General features: G+C 32.5%; 1 protein-coding gene across 2 annotated transcripts in view; it reads left to right on the top strand.

Annotated features, from left to right (window-relative positions):
- The window catches only part of GABRG1 (gamma-aminobutyric acid type A receptor subunit gamma1), a 57,872-nt gene that overhangs the window by 16,717 nt on the left and 22,441 nt on the right, over positions 1-18,714 (top strand). For both annotated transcript variants that reach the window (XM_045834702.1, XM_045834703.1), the window contains exons 3-5: positions 8,806-8,873; positions 13,625-13,845; positions 14,524-14,606. In XM_045834702.1, coding sequence (XP_045690658.1) covers positions 8,806-8,873; positions 13,625-13,845; positions 14,524-14,606 — 372 coding nt within the window. The remainder of the gene's footprint in view (positions 1-8,805; positions 8,874-13,624; positions 13,846-14,523; positions 14,607-18,714) is intronic.

Below are 18,714 nucleotides of genomic sequence, written 5' to 3'. Positions count from 1 at the left end.
TGTTTTTTTCTGTGTTAAATCCCCTCAAAACCTAGGATTCCCAATTACTAGTTTTCCATTAACTATTTCAAAATTTGTACTTTATTTTTACTATAATACTCTGTATTTTATTCTGTTTTAATTTTTTGTTCTTTTTCTAGTTTTTGAGCCTGGGATTTAATGGTTTTCTTTTACTTTTTAATTTTTGGCATGTTACTATTTATGTTTCTTTTCTTTTTCTATAGATTTTGCCTCATAAAGATAGCTGTGTTGTTATTTGGTTTATAACTATTTTGTGTTGTATCTTCATAAGTGGCTTGTGACATTAGCATTAAGAAAGAAGCCTTATTTGTCACAATTAAAGTTTTTTGACTTAACATTATACTTCACCTGATATCAAGATAGTTACTCACACTTTCTTGTTGTTTCCATTAGCCTGGTATTTTCTTGTACTTCCCATTAATTTTTGCCTTCGTAAATCACTTAGTTTTACTTGTTATCCTTGTACGTAGCGTATCATTAGGTCCTGCTTTGTGAGCCAAAATGAAATGTCCTTTTCTTTTAATAGATAAGTTAACTTTGTTCTTTTTATTGAAATGACTGACAGAGGTGTTTGTTCTCAGTTCTGTCACAATATTTTAATTACAATTGCTATATTTCTATATGAGATGTGGGTTCCTTGAGCACTAATTGATAACATTTTTATTTTAGTATTTTAGAAGTTTTATGTTTTTTGACTAGTTGACCTTTGTATATCTAACTTTCTTAATAACCTGAGTCTTTTCTTAAAAGACTATTTTGCTTTTTTGATTATCAGCTGTTAGTTGTTAACTCACATTTATTATTCATACTAACAGTGAGCTTTTTTCTGTATTTTCTCATCTTTACTAGATTATTTTCACTTAGTGCATTTTCTGCTCTGCAAGAACAAATAACAGTTGTAAATTAGTTTCATAACCTTATCTCAATCTTTATTTTAGTATCTACTATGTCCTCAATATGTGTTAAAATGCTTACCATTAGTCTTTGTTCCTGATATTTTCTTTGTCATTGTACACTGGAAGGCTTTTCAAAATGTTTTCATCTGCTGAGAGCATTTTTCAATTGACTTGCTGCTTGAAGGACAGATTGGCTGGATGTAAAATCCTTGGTTCTGGCTTCTTTCACTGTTTTCTTATTAGGCTATTTCAAAGTTGACTCACTTTTTGTCTTTTTGAGAAATTTGACACCAGTCCAATTCTTTGGTCCTTGTAATTTATTTCATCTCCCCCTCCCCACCGCCCCTGCCACCCCAAAGTCCTTAGAAATTTTCTTCATGTTTGAACTGAATACTTTAACTAGGCTATGTCTGTGTCTTAGAGTTGTTTATTTGGGGGAACTTTTCTTCCAGGTAACTAACATGCATTTTTAAAATAAAATTTCAAGTTTTCTTTCATCCTGGAAAGATTTATTTTTATATTTCCTTATTTATTTGCATTATAGTGTTGGATATTGTTTCTCTTCCATTGTTGTGTTTTTCTTTTCCATGGGTTCCAATTACAAGAATGCTAAACATAATTTGCCCACCTTCTATTTGCCAAACTTTCTCTGTGGATTCTCTCTTCATCTCATTCATATCTCTTGATTTCCCCCTGCTTATTATTCATCTTTAGGGTATTTATTTTTGATCATCTTACAATTGCCTTTTTTTCCCATTTCTTTCCTAACTTCATTCATTTACTCTTTTTTTTTTCATGTGTATCTTTGCGAAGGGCACTTTTTTCAGACTGTAAGACGCACTGGACCATGATATGCACCTAGATTTTAGAGGAGGAAAATAGGAATAAAAGTTTGAAGCAAAAAAATGTGGTAAAATATTTAATAACATAAATAACATAGGCCACCCCCCCACAACAAGCCAGGCACACTACAATTGGACTATAAGACGCACCCTCCTTTCCCTTCCAAATTTGGGGGGGGGAATGTGCATCTTATAATCTGAAAAATATGGTAGTTTCTAAATTTCTCATTCAACAGTATTTTTCTTATTCCCAAATGGTTGTTTGACTACAGTTAAATGTTTAGAGTATTTTCTTACAGTTCTGTGTTCTGCTTCATGTTTTTTTTCTGGATTTTTTTTGTTGTTGTTGTTGTTTTGAGATGGTTTTCCACAGTTGGTTAGTATTGTATCATCATTTCTTATTTCTCCAACACCATTGTATAGATTTCTTCCTTTCTTTTTTCCTATTTCTTTTGTGGTTTTTGGGTATTTTGCAAGATTCCTACTTTATTGCTGTCTCTGTATGTCATTATAGCAAATCTCAGATAATTCAAATAAATTTATTGTGTGGGTGGCTTGCATATGTGTTGTGCTAAACAAGGAATTGGATTTTTTTTTTAATTTATTGGTTCTCATTTCTTGTAGGAGCAAAAAATTACCTTTTTTTAACCTCTTTACCACTCAATTTCTAAAGCCCATTTCTCCCTCCCTCTCTCTCTCTCTCTCTCTCTCTCTCTCTCTCTCTGCCTCTGACACATTTCTCTGCCCCAGACTGCTTGTGTTAAAGACTGCTGTTTCCCATCATGCATAATGTAGATTGCAGGTGACATTTTAGAATGTTTTCAAACTTATGGTACACTTATTGTCTTTGTCCTTTTAGATCTACCTTAGGTAACTAATTCCAGTCTTCTCTCTTCCAGAATGCCTCAGTCAGCTTTGCTCAGCACAAAGTCTTGCAGGACAGAGATGAGGAAGAGTCTGAGAGACTTATTGCTAGGATTTGCTGTTTGTTGTTGTTTTTACAATAATTTTGAAATTTGAGCACTTTTTGTATTCAAATTATGCTAAGGCTACAGTTTTCGTGCACTTCTGTTTTTCCCTTGTTATTGTTCTATAGATTTTTCTGAGGAAATGTTGAGAAATGAATAAAATAAATGGCCTCTAATCATTGCTTTAGCATTTCACAGTTTATCTCTTTATAATATTTTGGACACATGAACTAGATAAATGAATAATTCTTAATTAAAAAAGGTTAGGCTTTGTTCTAGATATGATTTTGTTGTTGATACCTAGCTTAATTCCATTTATCTCAGAGAATATACCTAAGTTTGTAATTCTTTAAAAAAATTGTATTGTTCAATTCTAATTGGTCAAAATATCTAATATATCTACTGAAAGAGATATATTAAAAATATTAAATGCAACCATTGATTTATCTATTTTTTAAAAGTACAGTTTTTGCTTTATACATATTGAAACTGTTTTAGGTATGTACAGAGTTAGGATTGCTATAAACTTTCTGTTGGATAGCAGCTTTGTATTTTTCCCATTATTATTACCTACAATATTTTTATTTTAAATGAAGTAATTGCTGCAAATATACTTCAGATAATTATTTTATATGTTATTTTAAGTCTACTGGTTTTACATTTGTTTTCTCTCATTCTGACTTGTGTAATCTGTTCTACACATATTTTACAATTTTCGTCTTTTCTTCTTTTGGCTTTGTATAATAATTATAGTTTTAACTTTGTGTTATCTCATTAAATATATAACTATTTCTGATTTTTAGTGGCTAAAATATGCACTTTTACTTGTTTAGGTTTAATGATAAATCAGTAACTTTATCACAGTTCAAGGACATCACAAGGCACATACTACATAAAATCTAATCTACTTTTCTGCTATTATATCATGTATTTTTATTCTAGATTTTAAAATGTGAAAAGATAATATTATTATTATTTTAAAGTGTTTAGAAACAATTAGCTCTTACCAAGAAATCACATTATCTGGTATTATTTCCTTTAATACTGCTTTTTAAAAATTTATAAACATATTCCTTACAGTATTTCTTTTGGTTCAGGTTGTATAGCAACAAATTATTTCAGTTTTTATATGAAAATACTTTTGAATTGTATTCATTTTTGAATAATATGTTTAATGTATATGGAAACTCGGGATCACTGTTATTTTCATTCCAAAAGTTATAAGCATAGCTTGATTTTCTTCTTCCTTATATTATTTTTGTTGGAAATTCACTATTCACAAATGATAATGCTGTCTTAAAAGTAAAATACCATTTATCTCTGACTGTTTTTATATTTTTTTGTCTTTAGTTTTCTTTGATTTTACATAATATCCCAAGATTTTTGTTTCATTTGTTATATGTATTTAGGGTGTTCACAAGTTTTCTTCAGTCTATGTATCAGAAACTTTAATTGCTTTTGAAAAACTCTAGGCTAGTATTTACTCAGTCATTTTTTCACTGTTAATTTCTCTGTAACTTCAATTGCAGATACAGTTGACATTTTTCCCTGAGTTCAATATGTCTCATACACTCTCATTTAATTTTCATTATTTGTCTTTGTGTTTCAATCTGTTCTTTATTATTGACCTCTTTTCTAGTTTAATAATTCTCTCTTGTAATATTTTCACCAGATATTTAAATTGGCTTGGAGTGTTTTATCATTTACCATCTTTTTATCTATTTTCTTATATGTATTAACAATAGTTATTTTAGAGTCTTTGAGAACTACAAGATCTTTGTGTGACTTTCAAAAACATTTTTATTTTATCTCTTGATTTAAGGTGATTTGCCTATGTTTCATTTAACATGTGCTAATTTTTTTATTGAATCCTAGTAGAGTATATTAAAAATGATGAAGATTTAGATGATTTATTTGTCACCAGAGATGATTTATTTTTCTTCTGGTAGTCAGGTTGAAAAAGGGAAATTACCTTCATTTGGCCTAAACTGGTTTATTATTAATTTTTTTTTGTAAAAAGTTCCTTTCTCCTAGGGCATAGTCATTTGAAGTCTCTCAACTGAGAGCCTAAGCTTTGTACATATTTATTTATGTGTACCTTTTCATCCATGTCTCCAACTGTCTATTTGTCCTTACATAACCTGGCAAGGGAGATGGTGAATGCTAGTTGACATTTCCTTTTCAGTAAGACCTGCAAATAAGTATAGGGACACACATATGACATCATTGGGTTGAGAACCCCTGCAATCTCTACTGAAAAATAAGAACACATTAGTCATAGTTCTCTCAAAGTCTATGGGTTATAACTGCAATATCTGGATCAGTGGGGCTATTAATTTTCTTTTTTCTGTTTCTTCTGGGGCAATAAGAAAAGACTTTTAAACATATTGTCTAAGATTAGAGTTTTTAATTGACTTGAAATAATTTAAATATTTAAAAGTGACCACAAATCTATATATTCTGCTAAAGATATCTTGGAGTCACTGGAATAGGGCATTCAAGAAAGCATGGTTAAAAACAATTATGGAGAAAATATTTCAAATATTTATTTTAGTTTATATTCTTTTAAATAATGGTTCGCCCATCTCTATAGTTGTAACCTCTTCATTTTTGCCTTAGCTCTTTGGAAACTGAATGAGGAAACTTCAGTGATTTCACTGTGTTCTTCTTTCTGTTTTTTCTTCCTCTTACTATTCTTTGCATTTTCTTTAAGTTACTTGAAAGAATGTGTATTCCTTTTATATACTCCCACTGGGAATTTAACTACCTATACTCTGGGGAGATACTTTAAGCAATGTACTTAGAATCGCAGCACAAAAAGAAAAAAACACTGTGCAAAAATAATCCAGTGTCACTTCTACCTGACTTCCGTCTATTAAAGGTTATTTGCTGGGGTAGAGCACTGTTTCTCAATCATTGTCTTACTGCCACAAAGAGATCATTGATTTCTGAGTGTATTGATGAATTAAACATAGTCTATGCTCAAAAAAATGTCTAATGAGCTTGAAATAATAATTCCCTGAATTGAAATAATGATATTTTCTTTTAAAATATTACTAAAATCCTGCCATTGAACAAAATTTGGACTGAGAAAGCCATAGTGCTAAGAAACAGTCCTGACTCAGTTACCAAGAAGCCTGTATGTGAAGTGATTTCATCCACAAGGATTGTTCATGCTGTGAATCAATAAAAGAGTAATGAGTCATTGTTAAGTAACAATTACAGTTTTTCTCCTGCTTTCCTGTTGGTTTTGAAACTAGATGTAGTTTCAAAATGAATCTGAAATGTTTTAGTTCACTTTCAGTTTTATTTTTCCTTGTGTTTTGGGGCTGGAGTTTAAGAACCTGATGAATATGAAAAGCCCAAAATTTAAAATGGGATACAAAATAACTTTAAAAATATATAGTTTGCTCATAGATAGAGAACAGGATAACAGCTAAGGTGGTGAAAGAGGTTAGGGGTGGAGGGACTGAGCAAAATGGTAAAAGGACTCATGCACATGGACAACAGTGTGGTGATTGTGGGGGGTGGGGAGGTTAGGGGGTTATAAGGGGACTAAATGGTAAAGAAGAAATACAGTGAGAGCCTGTAAGTTACTGTTTGAAAAGGGGATGCTGTCACTTCAAATTCTGTTTGCTGTGAGTTGCACTGTTTTTAGGTGCACTCAGTACCCCATTGTGCGGGTACCATGGGAGAAACAATGGTAACATAAAATATTTTCCTCAATGTATTAGTTCCCAGACCTTTGCACATGTGTTAGGAAATGACGATAATAACACCAATTAACATTAAAAAATAAAATAAAATCATGTTTTATTGAAAAAATACTTATACTTTGCAAATATATATGTACACATATTTATTTTAATATATTCTTTCAATAGCAACATTCTACGCTGGACTGGTTGATGTGATTCTCCATTGGTCCCATCCCAGATGAGTTAGGCTGATCATGAAGTCCCTCTGGGTGGCTCATACCCTAAATGTTGACATAGGAAAACCAGGATAAATCACTTACATCGAAAACTCCGTACTATAAATGTCAAAAGTATGTCCTACCTATAAAAATGTCCTCAGGAATCATTAACTTCCTGGCATAGAAGTGTTCTGTCCTCAGGATCATGAACTAAAGAACAGATAGTGTTTGTTGATATATTAAGTGAACTGAAAACATCCAATTAAGTATGACTGTTATGTTGCATTTAATTGTATGTAAGTGGTAATAAATATACTGAGACCCACTGCCCAGTTATAAATTGGCCTTCCTACAAACCATTCTGTAAATCTAGCTATAATTATCTTAATTATATTATATTTACTGGCTACAATTCATAGTTGGTCAAAATAAATGGCAAGTGGTTAAAGCAATGCAGAAGTTATCAGCCTCAATTAATTTACAAACTTTATATAAATCATACGACCCACTTTTATTTAAGAAATCTAATTGTTGGCTACAAAATCAAATTACATTGTTATGGATAGGTCTAAAGCCTGAAATTTTTTGCATTAAAACTATTTCTAAGAAGCATTTATTTTTCTAGCTAAGAAATATATATGCCAAGTAATAAATTTGTTTGAAAAAAGCAAACTACTTAAATGTTATGTATGTATTTCTAAGTGTTGTTTTTTTCTTCATTCCAAAGGGTAAGATGCAATAATATTATGAAATGACATAGGCATTGTTTCTCAAAATGCTTCAAATTTTCCACAGAAGCCGCTAGCCTGGGAGCCCTGCCAGAATGGAAGGTACTGAGAGGGACTCAGACAGGCAGACTCAGCTAGATGTCAGAGCAGGAGGTGTGTCCTGCCAGGCGGAACGTAGCATCTGAGTTGTAAGAGTGATACATATTAGGCCAGGAAGGGAAATCAGATAAAGCTTAAACAGGAGAACTAAGAAAATATTTCTGAAAACATACTACTTTAGAACTTTTTATCCTACAAGTTGTTTTTTCTGTTTATATCATTTGCATTATTTCTTTATAAAACTCTGTGATATATAGAACAGATTTTTTTCTTGGAATGACTTTATTTTTCTTGTCTACTTTGTGAAACTTTTAGACACATTTCTCAGCCAGTATTTGCTTAATCAATAAATAAACCATTTATATCTTATTTGGTGGGGAAGAGGAATAAAAGAAACTATGTAAACATGTTTTTCATACAAATAAAAAATCTTACTAGTATAAATTATCATTATAATTATTATGGCAAATCTTATTATGGAAACTAAAAATACCTGGCAAAAGTTAGAAGCTGAATCACAAATATGGCATGACTGTAGACGTTTGTTAATCATACCATTTGATAAACATTTAAAATGCTGACCTGTGCTACACATTTTGTCAGAATATAAAAATAATGCATATACCTTTCAAAGACTTACTGGGAAACACTAATGGTATGTACAAAACATAAAGTTTATAGTGACGTCCATACCTTATACTCCATGAGAATTAGGTAAAAATCCACCTTCCACTGGAGCCACCTATAAACGACCTACAGGAATATTGTTAACAAGGGAGAAACAAGGTGAATAAAAATAATAGGCTCTAAAATCCATTTAAATTCTAGCATCCTATGACTATTGTACAGAAAATTATTTGCAATTTTTATTTAACTAAATTATTTACTTTTGATGAATGATTTAGGTACCTTTAAAGCATTTTTTTAGGTTGTGCCATGAAATGTTTTCAGTCAGAAGTGTTATTTATAATTGTGTAATCAATTTATAAACTGAAAAAGTGTTTATATTTTGTAACCTTTCATTTCTTCATTTCCTAATGAGGATACAGGGGTGTCCAAACTTTTGGCGTTTCACTGGAAGAAGAAGAGTTGTCTTGGGCCACACATTAAATACACTGTGACATGTAACCACAGAACTCATAATGTTTTAAGTAAATTTACAATTTAGTGTTGGGCTGCATTCACAGCTGTCCTGGGCCACATGAGGCCTCTAGGCCACAGGTTGGACACCCTGAAAGTAAATACTAGTACTCATTTAGGTTACTTGGAAATGAAGTTCTGTTGAGTGCACCCTCTGGCCATGCCTTTGACCATTATTTCTTTGGCATTTTGCAGTGAGGCCCACAGTAATTGAAACCGATGTTTATGTGAACAGCATTGGACCAGTTGATCCCATAAATATGGTGAGTAATCAACATTAAAAGACAAAACTCTGGCATGAATGTTTTGAGTATATACCTCAATAATGGAATGAATATGTCACTTCTGATAGCTAATTCTGAATGAGTTGAGGGTAAAATATCCCGTTACTATGTGTCAGGTATTAGGAACTGGAGCTACACATATCTAAGAATGTGTAGCGTTTTACTGCAGTGTGCTGTAGTTGGTAGGAACTATGCTAGGGAATAAAACCTTATCATCTGATCCATCAAGAGTGGAACCCAGAAGATAACAAGAAGGACTGAAGTGCTGGTAGACAGAGGAAAAGGACTTAATGGCAAAGGAAGGGGCATGCTCAGAGTCATAGAGGAATAAAGCTTCAGTTTGATAACACTGGAACGGAAATGCATGGTAAAGAATCAAGCTTAGACAATGTTTAAGGGCCTTATTATGTAAGCCATTATGGGAAGTTTATGTATTATATGAGTTATATCCCCTAGAATAAGAGAAATGACTGGAAGCTTTTCATCAGGAACATGTCAGACAGACATATTTTTAATAGATCATTCTTCAAAGAGTACAGAAGATGATGTAAGGGGCCAAGCCAGCATTAGGGAGACCAGTTAAGAAGTTGTTGCATTACTCTGAACATTAGATCTTAAAGGATTTACTTAATGCTGTAGCAACTGAGCTGGAGAAGACAGTAGTACATTTAAGAAATATTAGATTAGTGAATTCTTCAGAATTTAGAGTTTCACTGGTTGTGCATAAGCTGACACCAAAGTATGGAAATGAGAAGACTTTGCAGATGGTAGAGTTATTCATTGAAATATGAAATACAGCCATGTGCCCTAAAGGCTGATGGCACCTTCGAGGAGAGCTGTCCAGCAATAATTTAGAGTTTAAGCCTCTGGTCAAGGAAGAAGTTATGACTGGATACAGATGCAAATGAGGAGCAGAAGAAGGACAAGCAAAAGGAGAATATTATCCTAAGTGAAATAAGCCAGTCAGAAAGAGACAAATACCATATGATTTCACTCACAGGTGGAATCTATTGAACAAACTGAACTAACAAGGAAAATAGGGACAGATTCATAGATGGATAACAAATAGTATAACAAATGTTGGGGGGAAGGTTAGGCAGTAGAGGGATTGAGCAAAAAGGAACAAGGACTCATGGACATGGACAACAGTATGGTGATTGCTGGGGAGAGGGGGATATAAGGGAACTAACTGGTAATGGAAAAAATAAAATAAAAATTAAACCATCTATATATTAAAAAATCTCAATAATATATGAAATGATCCATGAGAAAATAGAGATGAAGCAGAACACAGATCTAAGGACCACATGTTAAAATGAGGGCATATAGGATGCAGGTGGAAGAAAGAGAGGTGCAGGAAACAGACATACTGAGAAAAGTCAAAGGGTAAGAGAAAAACCAGAAGATGATACTATGTAATCAGAGAAGTTAGTAATTCCTCCTTCGTGAATGAAGAAAATTAATTATTAATTAATTTTCAATGTACTTGAGAATCTAATGAAAAGTGAATTAAATCAGGCCCACTGGTGTTGGCAGTGAGGTGGTACTGGTTATCTTTGCTAGATGAAATTCAGTGGAATAGTGAAGGCCGGAGAGAATTAACAACTGAATTTTATGTCTCTTTTCCATTCTCAAAATTGGTCTCATAGCCAACTGACTCAACTGTTCCTAACTAAATCTACCCTAAGTTTAGACTTTGAGAGAGTTCATTCATATCAAGTTTGGAGTTTAAAGAATGAAAAATAGACAAGAACTTGCTGGTAAACCACTTACAACATATTCCATTTACTTAGTTGAGAAATATGGAGCAAACTTCACTAAGAGGTAGAATGAGTAAAAAAAGGACAAAGTGAAAAGATTACCTACTCACACAGGAAGCATGAACTAGGCATATATGTTACTTCAGACAGAAAATATTCATTTAAACTTGTCTAGCAATGAAACGCATGCATGTATTTTGCAAAGTCTTTCTGAATCTATGAATGTTCATTCCTTTTGTTATAGCTCTGCAATGGTTTATTTTATATTTAAACTTGGCTAATCTGTGGTACTCTGATATTTGTTAAAAATCTAGAAGTTGCTGTAAAGGCATTTTATACATATGATTAAAATTTAAATCAGTAGACTTGGGGTAAATCGGATTATCTTTCATGAGATAGGTGGACATCATCCAATCAGATAAAGGCTTTAAGAGAAAAGACTGAATACCTTAAGGGAGAAGAGAATTTTTTCTCCAGACGGTCTTTCACTCTACTGAAATGTCAACTTTTCCTTGGTTCTTCATCCTGCCCTGCAAACTACATTGTACCTTTTCTCAACATGTCTGTAGCCTTTAGATTTGATTTGTAGCTAACTACTATTTGGCCCACTATAATATTTGGCCATGTGAATAGATAGTTCAGGGAGAGATTAATGTCCAGGTGAAAAGACAAGACCATGATCAACCAAATTTCATGATGAAACTATGTCCCTACAATAATTGCTTAGGCAGGTCTGCGTTTTATGTGAAGTTTTTTCTATTACTTGAGAGACAGTAATATTGAATTAACTAGTTAAATGTGAGACAGACACGCAGCACAATTAGAAAGCTGGCAGTCTAATAGGAAGACTATACTACATAAACTCTCATTATTATGGTTTGATTTAATAGAGTTAGAAATCAAGCCCTGGCTGGTGTGGCTGAGTGGAATGAGTGCCTGCCTAGGAGCTAAAGTATCACAAGTTCAACTCTAGTCAGGACACATGCCTGGGTTGCAGGCCAGGTCCCCAGTAGGGGGTGCACTAGAGGCAACTGCACATTGATGTTTCTCTTCCTCTCTTTCTCCCTCCCTTCCCCTCTAAAAAATAAACAAATAAAATCTTAAAAAAAAAGAAATCAGGCTCACTCACTTCATCTTTATTTACTAATGATGTTTTCTTATCTAACTTTCAAGGAGACAAAGTCTCAATATACATTGGATCTCGAATGTAAAAAGCACTATTCCTTATCTCCAAATGTTGATTCTAGAAGCTCTTACATTTGTTCTGGGTAAATGAAAGTTTCTTTTATGTTTGTCTTGTTTATTATGCACATTGTTATAACTTCTACATAAGAACATGAAGTACAAGAACACAATTTGATCATTTTTTGGAAATTACACTAATTCAAGTGAGTAAACAAAATTTGATTTTTCAATTACATATAAAATGGCACAAACTTTCATGACCTTATCTCAGTGAGACGCTCAGTAAGGATTGGCAATTTAAAAGAGTATTGAATTATTAACATCTGTTAAGGGTTTGGGGAGACAGATTATCAAAATGTTTTTCTCTTTTTGATCCTAATTTAAGGGAATAATTTTGAGTAGAAAATATTTCACATTTCTCCAAGGGAGAGTGTGATCTTTTGGAAGTTATAACTTCTTCAACAGGGATTAGCACTTACATAAACAGGCACTTTAAAGAGGAGCCTGTCCATTGTTGCTAAGCAGGTTTCACAGATGTTCGGTAAATCCCACCCCTAGACAAGTTAGTTCTCAAGTCTCACTTTCAATGCCCTATTGGTTTGGAATACTGCAGCTAAGTATTATCTACCAATAGTGTGAAATTCTCTCTACCAGCCAATGCTGGATCTTTGCCTAGCCAAAATCCTGGCACATAGTATGCCTCTTCCTTCAGTTTAAGCAGTTTCTGCTGTTTTATTACATACCAAAGTACTGGCATAATATACCAAATTCTGGCATATTATGTTGATTAAATACTTTTCCTGAGATCTACCTTATCTACTAATGGTCTACTCATCAGAAGAGTGTGAGCCTTCTTTCTACCTGCATTTACTAATAAAACCAGAAACCATGTTATTAACACAGATTACACTGTTAGACTCTGACTGTTTAATCATTTGTCTTCGTTGAAGCTGGTGCTTAGATAAAGCATAATTTACCCTGAGGAAAAGACATTTGGCTTGAGAAGCAGGAGGTCAGGATAGGCATGAAAGATAACTATTGTGAAGCTGCCCAAGAACAGGGTATGTGCATGTGTGTTTGCTTTAAAACATTTGAAAACAGTAATCTAAATAATTGTACTAAGAAACAGTTAGTACAGTAGTAAACTTGGTGAATATTTACATTTTAATTTTTTATTTGGTAATTTTTTCTGTGATTTAAGCACCATATGGATATCAAAAAGTAATATAATTATTAACATTAAGATAATTTGCTTTTGTGCTTAATGACTATATTCTACATATTACAAATTCTTGAATAAAATTTCCAAAAAATATAAAGTCACACTAAGAGTGGTAATTATTAAAAATCTTGGATTATTTTTACACGACTTATAGAAACAATTTTTTAAAAAGTTTTATATTATAATAAATAAATAAAATCTTTTTTTTTAAAAAAAAAAAAGGGCCCTGGCTGGTGTAGCTCAGTGGATTGAGCGAGGGCTGTGAACCAAAGTGTCTCAGGTTCAATTCCTAGTCAGGGCACATGCCTGGGTTGCAGGCCACAGCCCCCAGCAACTGCACATTGATGTTTCTCTCTCTCTCTCTCTCCCTTCCCTCTCTAAAAATAAATAAATAAAATCTTTAAAAAAATTTTAGATTATGGCATTTGTTTTTACTTACAAAAATTGATTTTAAGTGCTATCAACTTACAAAATTTTTAAATAAAATATTCAAGTGTCTAAAGAAAACATTTAAAAGAGTGGCTTTACTATTTTAAGTCATTACTCTTCTTTTTATCTTTTAGGAATACACAATTGACATAATTTTTGCACAAACCTGGTTTGATAGTCGTTTAAAATTCAACAGTACCATGAAAGTGCTTATGCTTAATAGTAATATGGTTGGGAAAATTTGGATTCCTGACACTTTCTTCAGAAACTCAAGAAAATCAGATGCTCATTGGATAACAACTCCCAATCGTCTGCTTCGAATTTGGAATGATGGGCGAGTTCTATACACTTTACGGTAATGCTCTTTAAAATGTGTAGGTGTTCTTAGTTATTTTCCATACCAATATCTGATCAATTCATGCATTTCCATTTCTTAAAGTTGCAAAGAAATACGGAGCTACTTTCATACCCTGAAATCGTCTATGGTGCAATATTTTAGAAATGCTTCTCAATGTAACACTCATTTTCAGTGATGTTGTAAAACATCCTTAAGAAAGGATTAAATGAATATTGATATGTAAGATACAAATTTAATTATTGCCTTGAACATACTTGCTTATTATGAATAATCCATAATAGACAGATAATCGTAATAAATTAAAATAAAAATTACCATGCTTAACAGTTCATGCTCTGCTAATTGTGTGTGTGTGTATGTGTGTGTGCAAGCACACAGGAGCCCACATACATGTGTGTTCATCTCCTGAAGTACAAATTTTCAACTGTAAGAAGAGATTATACTAAATGTATACAGAGGTGGTTTAGTTCACTAGAGGGGAAAGTGTTAGGACTGTCTGACTTATTTATGAACGTTATAATGTGATCACTTAAAATTTTGAGATTTTAGAATTATTATTTTCTAATATATCGAAGTCCATTATTGTAGACCAAAACAATGTTTGAAAGATAGAGAAATATTTTTAGTGCTTAAAATTATTCCCCATTTTTAATATTTATTCTTCCATCTAAATAGGTTGACAATTAATGCAGAATGTTATCTTCAGCTTCATAACTTCCCTATGGATGAACACTCCTGCCCACTGGAATTTTCAAGCTGTAAGTAATAAAATACACGATAATGTCAAGAGTTTTAGGCTTAGAACCTGTTTATTTAAAAATGTTAAAAAATCAAATCACACAATTTTCAGAAGTGTGGATTATGTTCAGCTCCCCTAGATAAAATAATTACCATGACATTTGTTTCTTAAACTTAAATTGAAAACAATAATAAATACTTAGTGAATACATGTATTTTATTGTATCATTCTTTATAAATTTTAGCTGTATCCAAGTGTCCTTTTTATATTTTCTTCAAACAAAGAAGTACTTAAGATAGGTTTGTGTTAAAATGTTACTGCATTGCCATGAATAAAAAGTTAATTCAAATTTCATTCATCTTCCTCAGGCATGAATTAATTTTATTACACTGGGTTTTAAAAGATGTTACACAGATTGGTTTGCTGAAGAGTATTTACTACATGAATAGCAAACATTTTCAAAGTCTTTAAGGAGTTGGAAACACTAGGTAGAAATAAATTTTCAAAAGAAAGAATGACAAATGCCATCTGATCTCATATGTGGAATCTAATGACCATAATAAACTCATGAACAAAGTAGGAACAGAGCCAAGGTCAAATAGAACAGACAGACAGCTGTTTGAAGGGAGGAGGAAAGGGGCACTCAGTGAAAGAAAGTGGAGGGATTAGCCGAAGAACATATACGTGTAAACCATAGACACAGACAGCAGTGTGGTGACGAGGGGCTGGAGGCTAGGTGGAGGTGGGCAAAGGTGGGGGGGGGGCGATGAGAACCTCTGCAACAGTGTCAACAATAAAAAATTTTTAGAAAAAGAAACAGAGAACTGATTATAGATTAGAGCTAAATAATTTGTATAAAAATCAAATATTTTGTGCCAAGAAAATAATTAGAATCTTTCTATATTATCAATTTTATTTAATATGTACTAACATATTTATCCTCACATACATTTTTAGGAAAAAACTTTTCTAGATAATATATAATTAAGCAAGTGTAAACATATGAGTTTTAAAATTATTATTGCCTATATCTATGAATTGTATAATTCTATTCTTTCTTTTGAATTTTGATTTTAATAAAGCATATTCTAAAATATATTATAATATATTATATGTATTTATAAATATTATAGTGTGCTTCTTCACTTATGAAATCCTTAATAACTGTTCTTGATTTTGTTAATCATTTTCTTTACTTTTCTTAATAATTTTTGTCTTATTAAAATGTCCTTTTTAATTCATCATCTTGTACCTCACTGCTTTCATTTTCTAACATTAACTTCTCAATTAATAATATAGTGAAATCACAGCAAAGACTTGGTCCATAAAAACATTCAAGGAATAGTTGATATGCACATCCATATTGGAAATTGCAACAATTATTGTGTTTGACTGTATTACCATGCTTAAATTACTTTTCTGATATTTTGATTTCCATTATTGGGAATTAATAATCTACCCCTAATGCAGTTGGGCACCACTGACATTAACATAATCATGTTTTTTTTTTTCAGAGACTCTGTAATGGATATAGTAGAGATTTAAGCTTTCTACATTAATATTTCACAACAAATATATTTGGAAGATTTCACTACAGCTCCCAATTTAAAAGTCATTAGCATGAGATTTAGAGTATTTAAATAACTAGCTCACTGTTTTTATTTGTGCCCACACTTCTATGCACTATGACTGCACTATATTATCTCTATATGATAATAAACTGGAATAAGAATATGGAAAAGCAAGATAGAGCTCTAAGGTACATATGAGAGAAGATGAAAAAGGGGAAGAGAAAACATTATTAAACAGGTTTGCAGAGAGGTAACAGTTATTTCATTGCTTGGCTGCTGAGGGGCTCCTGGTACAAAATTATGAATTTGTTTCAGAAACTTGTAAAGTTAACAGTGAATTCTGTTTCTCTAATATGGTAGATAAACCCTTTGGTTGAAAAAAAACCTTAAAGCCGTGTATTTTAAAATCTTTTGAAGAATGTATCAGTAATTATTAGAAAGAAAATTTTGGCCACAAAAATCCACATAAGAAATTAAAGCCAGAAAGATAAGAAAGTTTGGAGCCATTTTGACCTGATGACATTTGCCAAACAAGATAAATTAAGCTTTGATTTTGACAGCCTTGTACATTGGAAATCTAATAAAATAAATCTCCATGTACATTTTGGTTACAAACGGCTGGGCACAGTGTAACATGAGGTTCCCTCCACCATCCCCCTCCACAACCACTAACATCTACAAGGAAAGTTGCTCCTGCAATCAGTGTACCATGGTGAAACAACTCATTGAGAGATCTTAATAACAAGCTGACCTCACAAGAATTTGCAAGCCAATTTTTGTTCAATTTATTGGTCCAAAAATGTCCTTGTGAATTTTCTGGAAATGTCGCAGAAATAAAAACATATCCTTTGTGAAAGAATGAATTCTAGACAGACAAAAATAGGCAAAGGCATTTTCAACAGTAAAAACTAACAAAATGTTAGTATCCAGAATATGTAAAGCTCAGACAAAAAAATAAAAAAGAGAAATCTCAAAAAAGCAATGGTAAATTGAACAAGCAATTCTACAAAGAAATTTACAAATCTAATAAAAATATTTAAAACTTGCTAGGTTTCATTAATAATAGGAAAATGTGAAGTAAAATACAGTGTACAAACCAGTAAAAATAAAGAACACTTTCCACATCAATTTAATGAGAAGATGGACATACTTCTACTTTCACACTCTGGCTAGTGAAAGAATAGAGTAGTATATTCTTTATGGAAAATAGATTGGCATTGTCTTATAAAATGGAAATTATATTTAACCCATGACCCGACTAGTCTCTATGTAGGTACTTGAGGTCTGACCAGAAAAAAATCCAGCCACTGTTAATATAATGAGAACAGTTTGTATGACATCAATGTAACCTGGCAACTCAGGAGAGTGGACTGGAATGCACATGCATGAACAATGATGACTTCACTGTACAAGTCAGGGGGGGGCAGTAGATGCCACTGAGTGAACATGTGTACTGTGTGGCTATTGCATTCAAAATGCCTGAACTACTAGAACAAGGATTCTACATGGAATTTTGCATTAAGCTTAAACAGTCTTCTGTGGAAACTAGTTAGGTGATTCAGAAGGTTTCCAGGGACCATGCAATGAGTGAAGCACAAATAAAATTGTGGCACAAATGCTTCAAAGGTGGTTGATTGTCTGTTGGAAGTGATCCATGTTCTGGAAGGCCTGCAATAAGTAGAACACCTGAGAATGCTGAACGTGTATGGGCTGCAGTTAACAAAGATGGGCAACACACAGGGCTGGGAGAACTTTGTAAGGTCCCAAGGTGCCTACTTTGAAGAGGTACTGAGGCATCATTGTCTTATGTACAATGTTTCTTGTATCTTCTTCAATAAATATCTCTATTTTTTATATTACATGCTGGATACTGTTTGGACAGACCTTTATATCTCAGAGAAAGTGGTTTATATTTGTGTTTTGTTATGGATGTACAATCATGTTACTAGCAGCAAGGTTATTAATAGAAAACAGAAATCATTACAAGTATCTGCAGTAATAAAATAGAAAATTTGAGTACAATTACAATGTAAATATTTGTTACAGCTACAGCATGGATGACATAAATATATTATTTTTTCTTATATTCCTATTTTTATTTTTAAAATTTTATTGTTCTAAAGTTTTGGGGGTAACATTGGTTAATAAGATTATATAGGTTTCAAGAGAAGATTTCTATGATACTTGATCTTATTATTTCATTGTGTGCCCATCAGCAGAAATCAGATCATCTTCCGTCACCATATATTTGTCTCCCTTTACCCTTTACTATCTCCCACACCACCACACTTTAATCTTTACTATTCTCCCTGGTTACCACCATACTGCGGTCTGTGTCTATGAGTTTCAGTTTTATGTCCCACATATGAGTGAAATCATATGGCTTTATGCTTTTATTGATTTATTTATTTAGCTTAGCATAATATTCTCAAGGTCCATCCATGTTGCAAATGACAGTGTTTCATTTTTTCTTATTGCCTAGTAGTATTGCATAGTGTGTGTGTGTGTGTGTGTGTGTGTGTGTGTGTGTGTGTGTGTTTGTATGCCACATCTTCT

Source organism: Phyllostomus hastatus, unplaced genomic scaffold (genome assembly GCF_019186645.2).
Source record: "Phyllostomus hastatus isolate PE091 unplaced genomic scaffold, TTU_PhHast_1.1 phas_contig_196, whole genome shotgun sequence".
NCBI classification, from domain to species: domain Eukaryota; kingdom Metazoa; phylum Chordata; class Mammalia; order Chiroptera; family Phyllostomidae; genus Phyllostomus; species Phyllostomus hastatus.
This window is presented reverse-complemented; position numbering and strand designations above follow the sequence as displayed.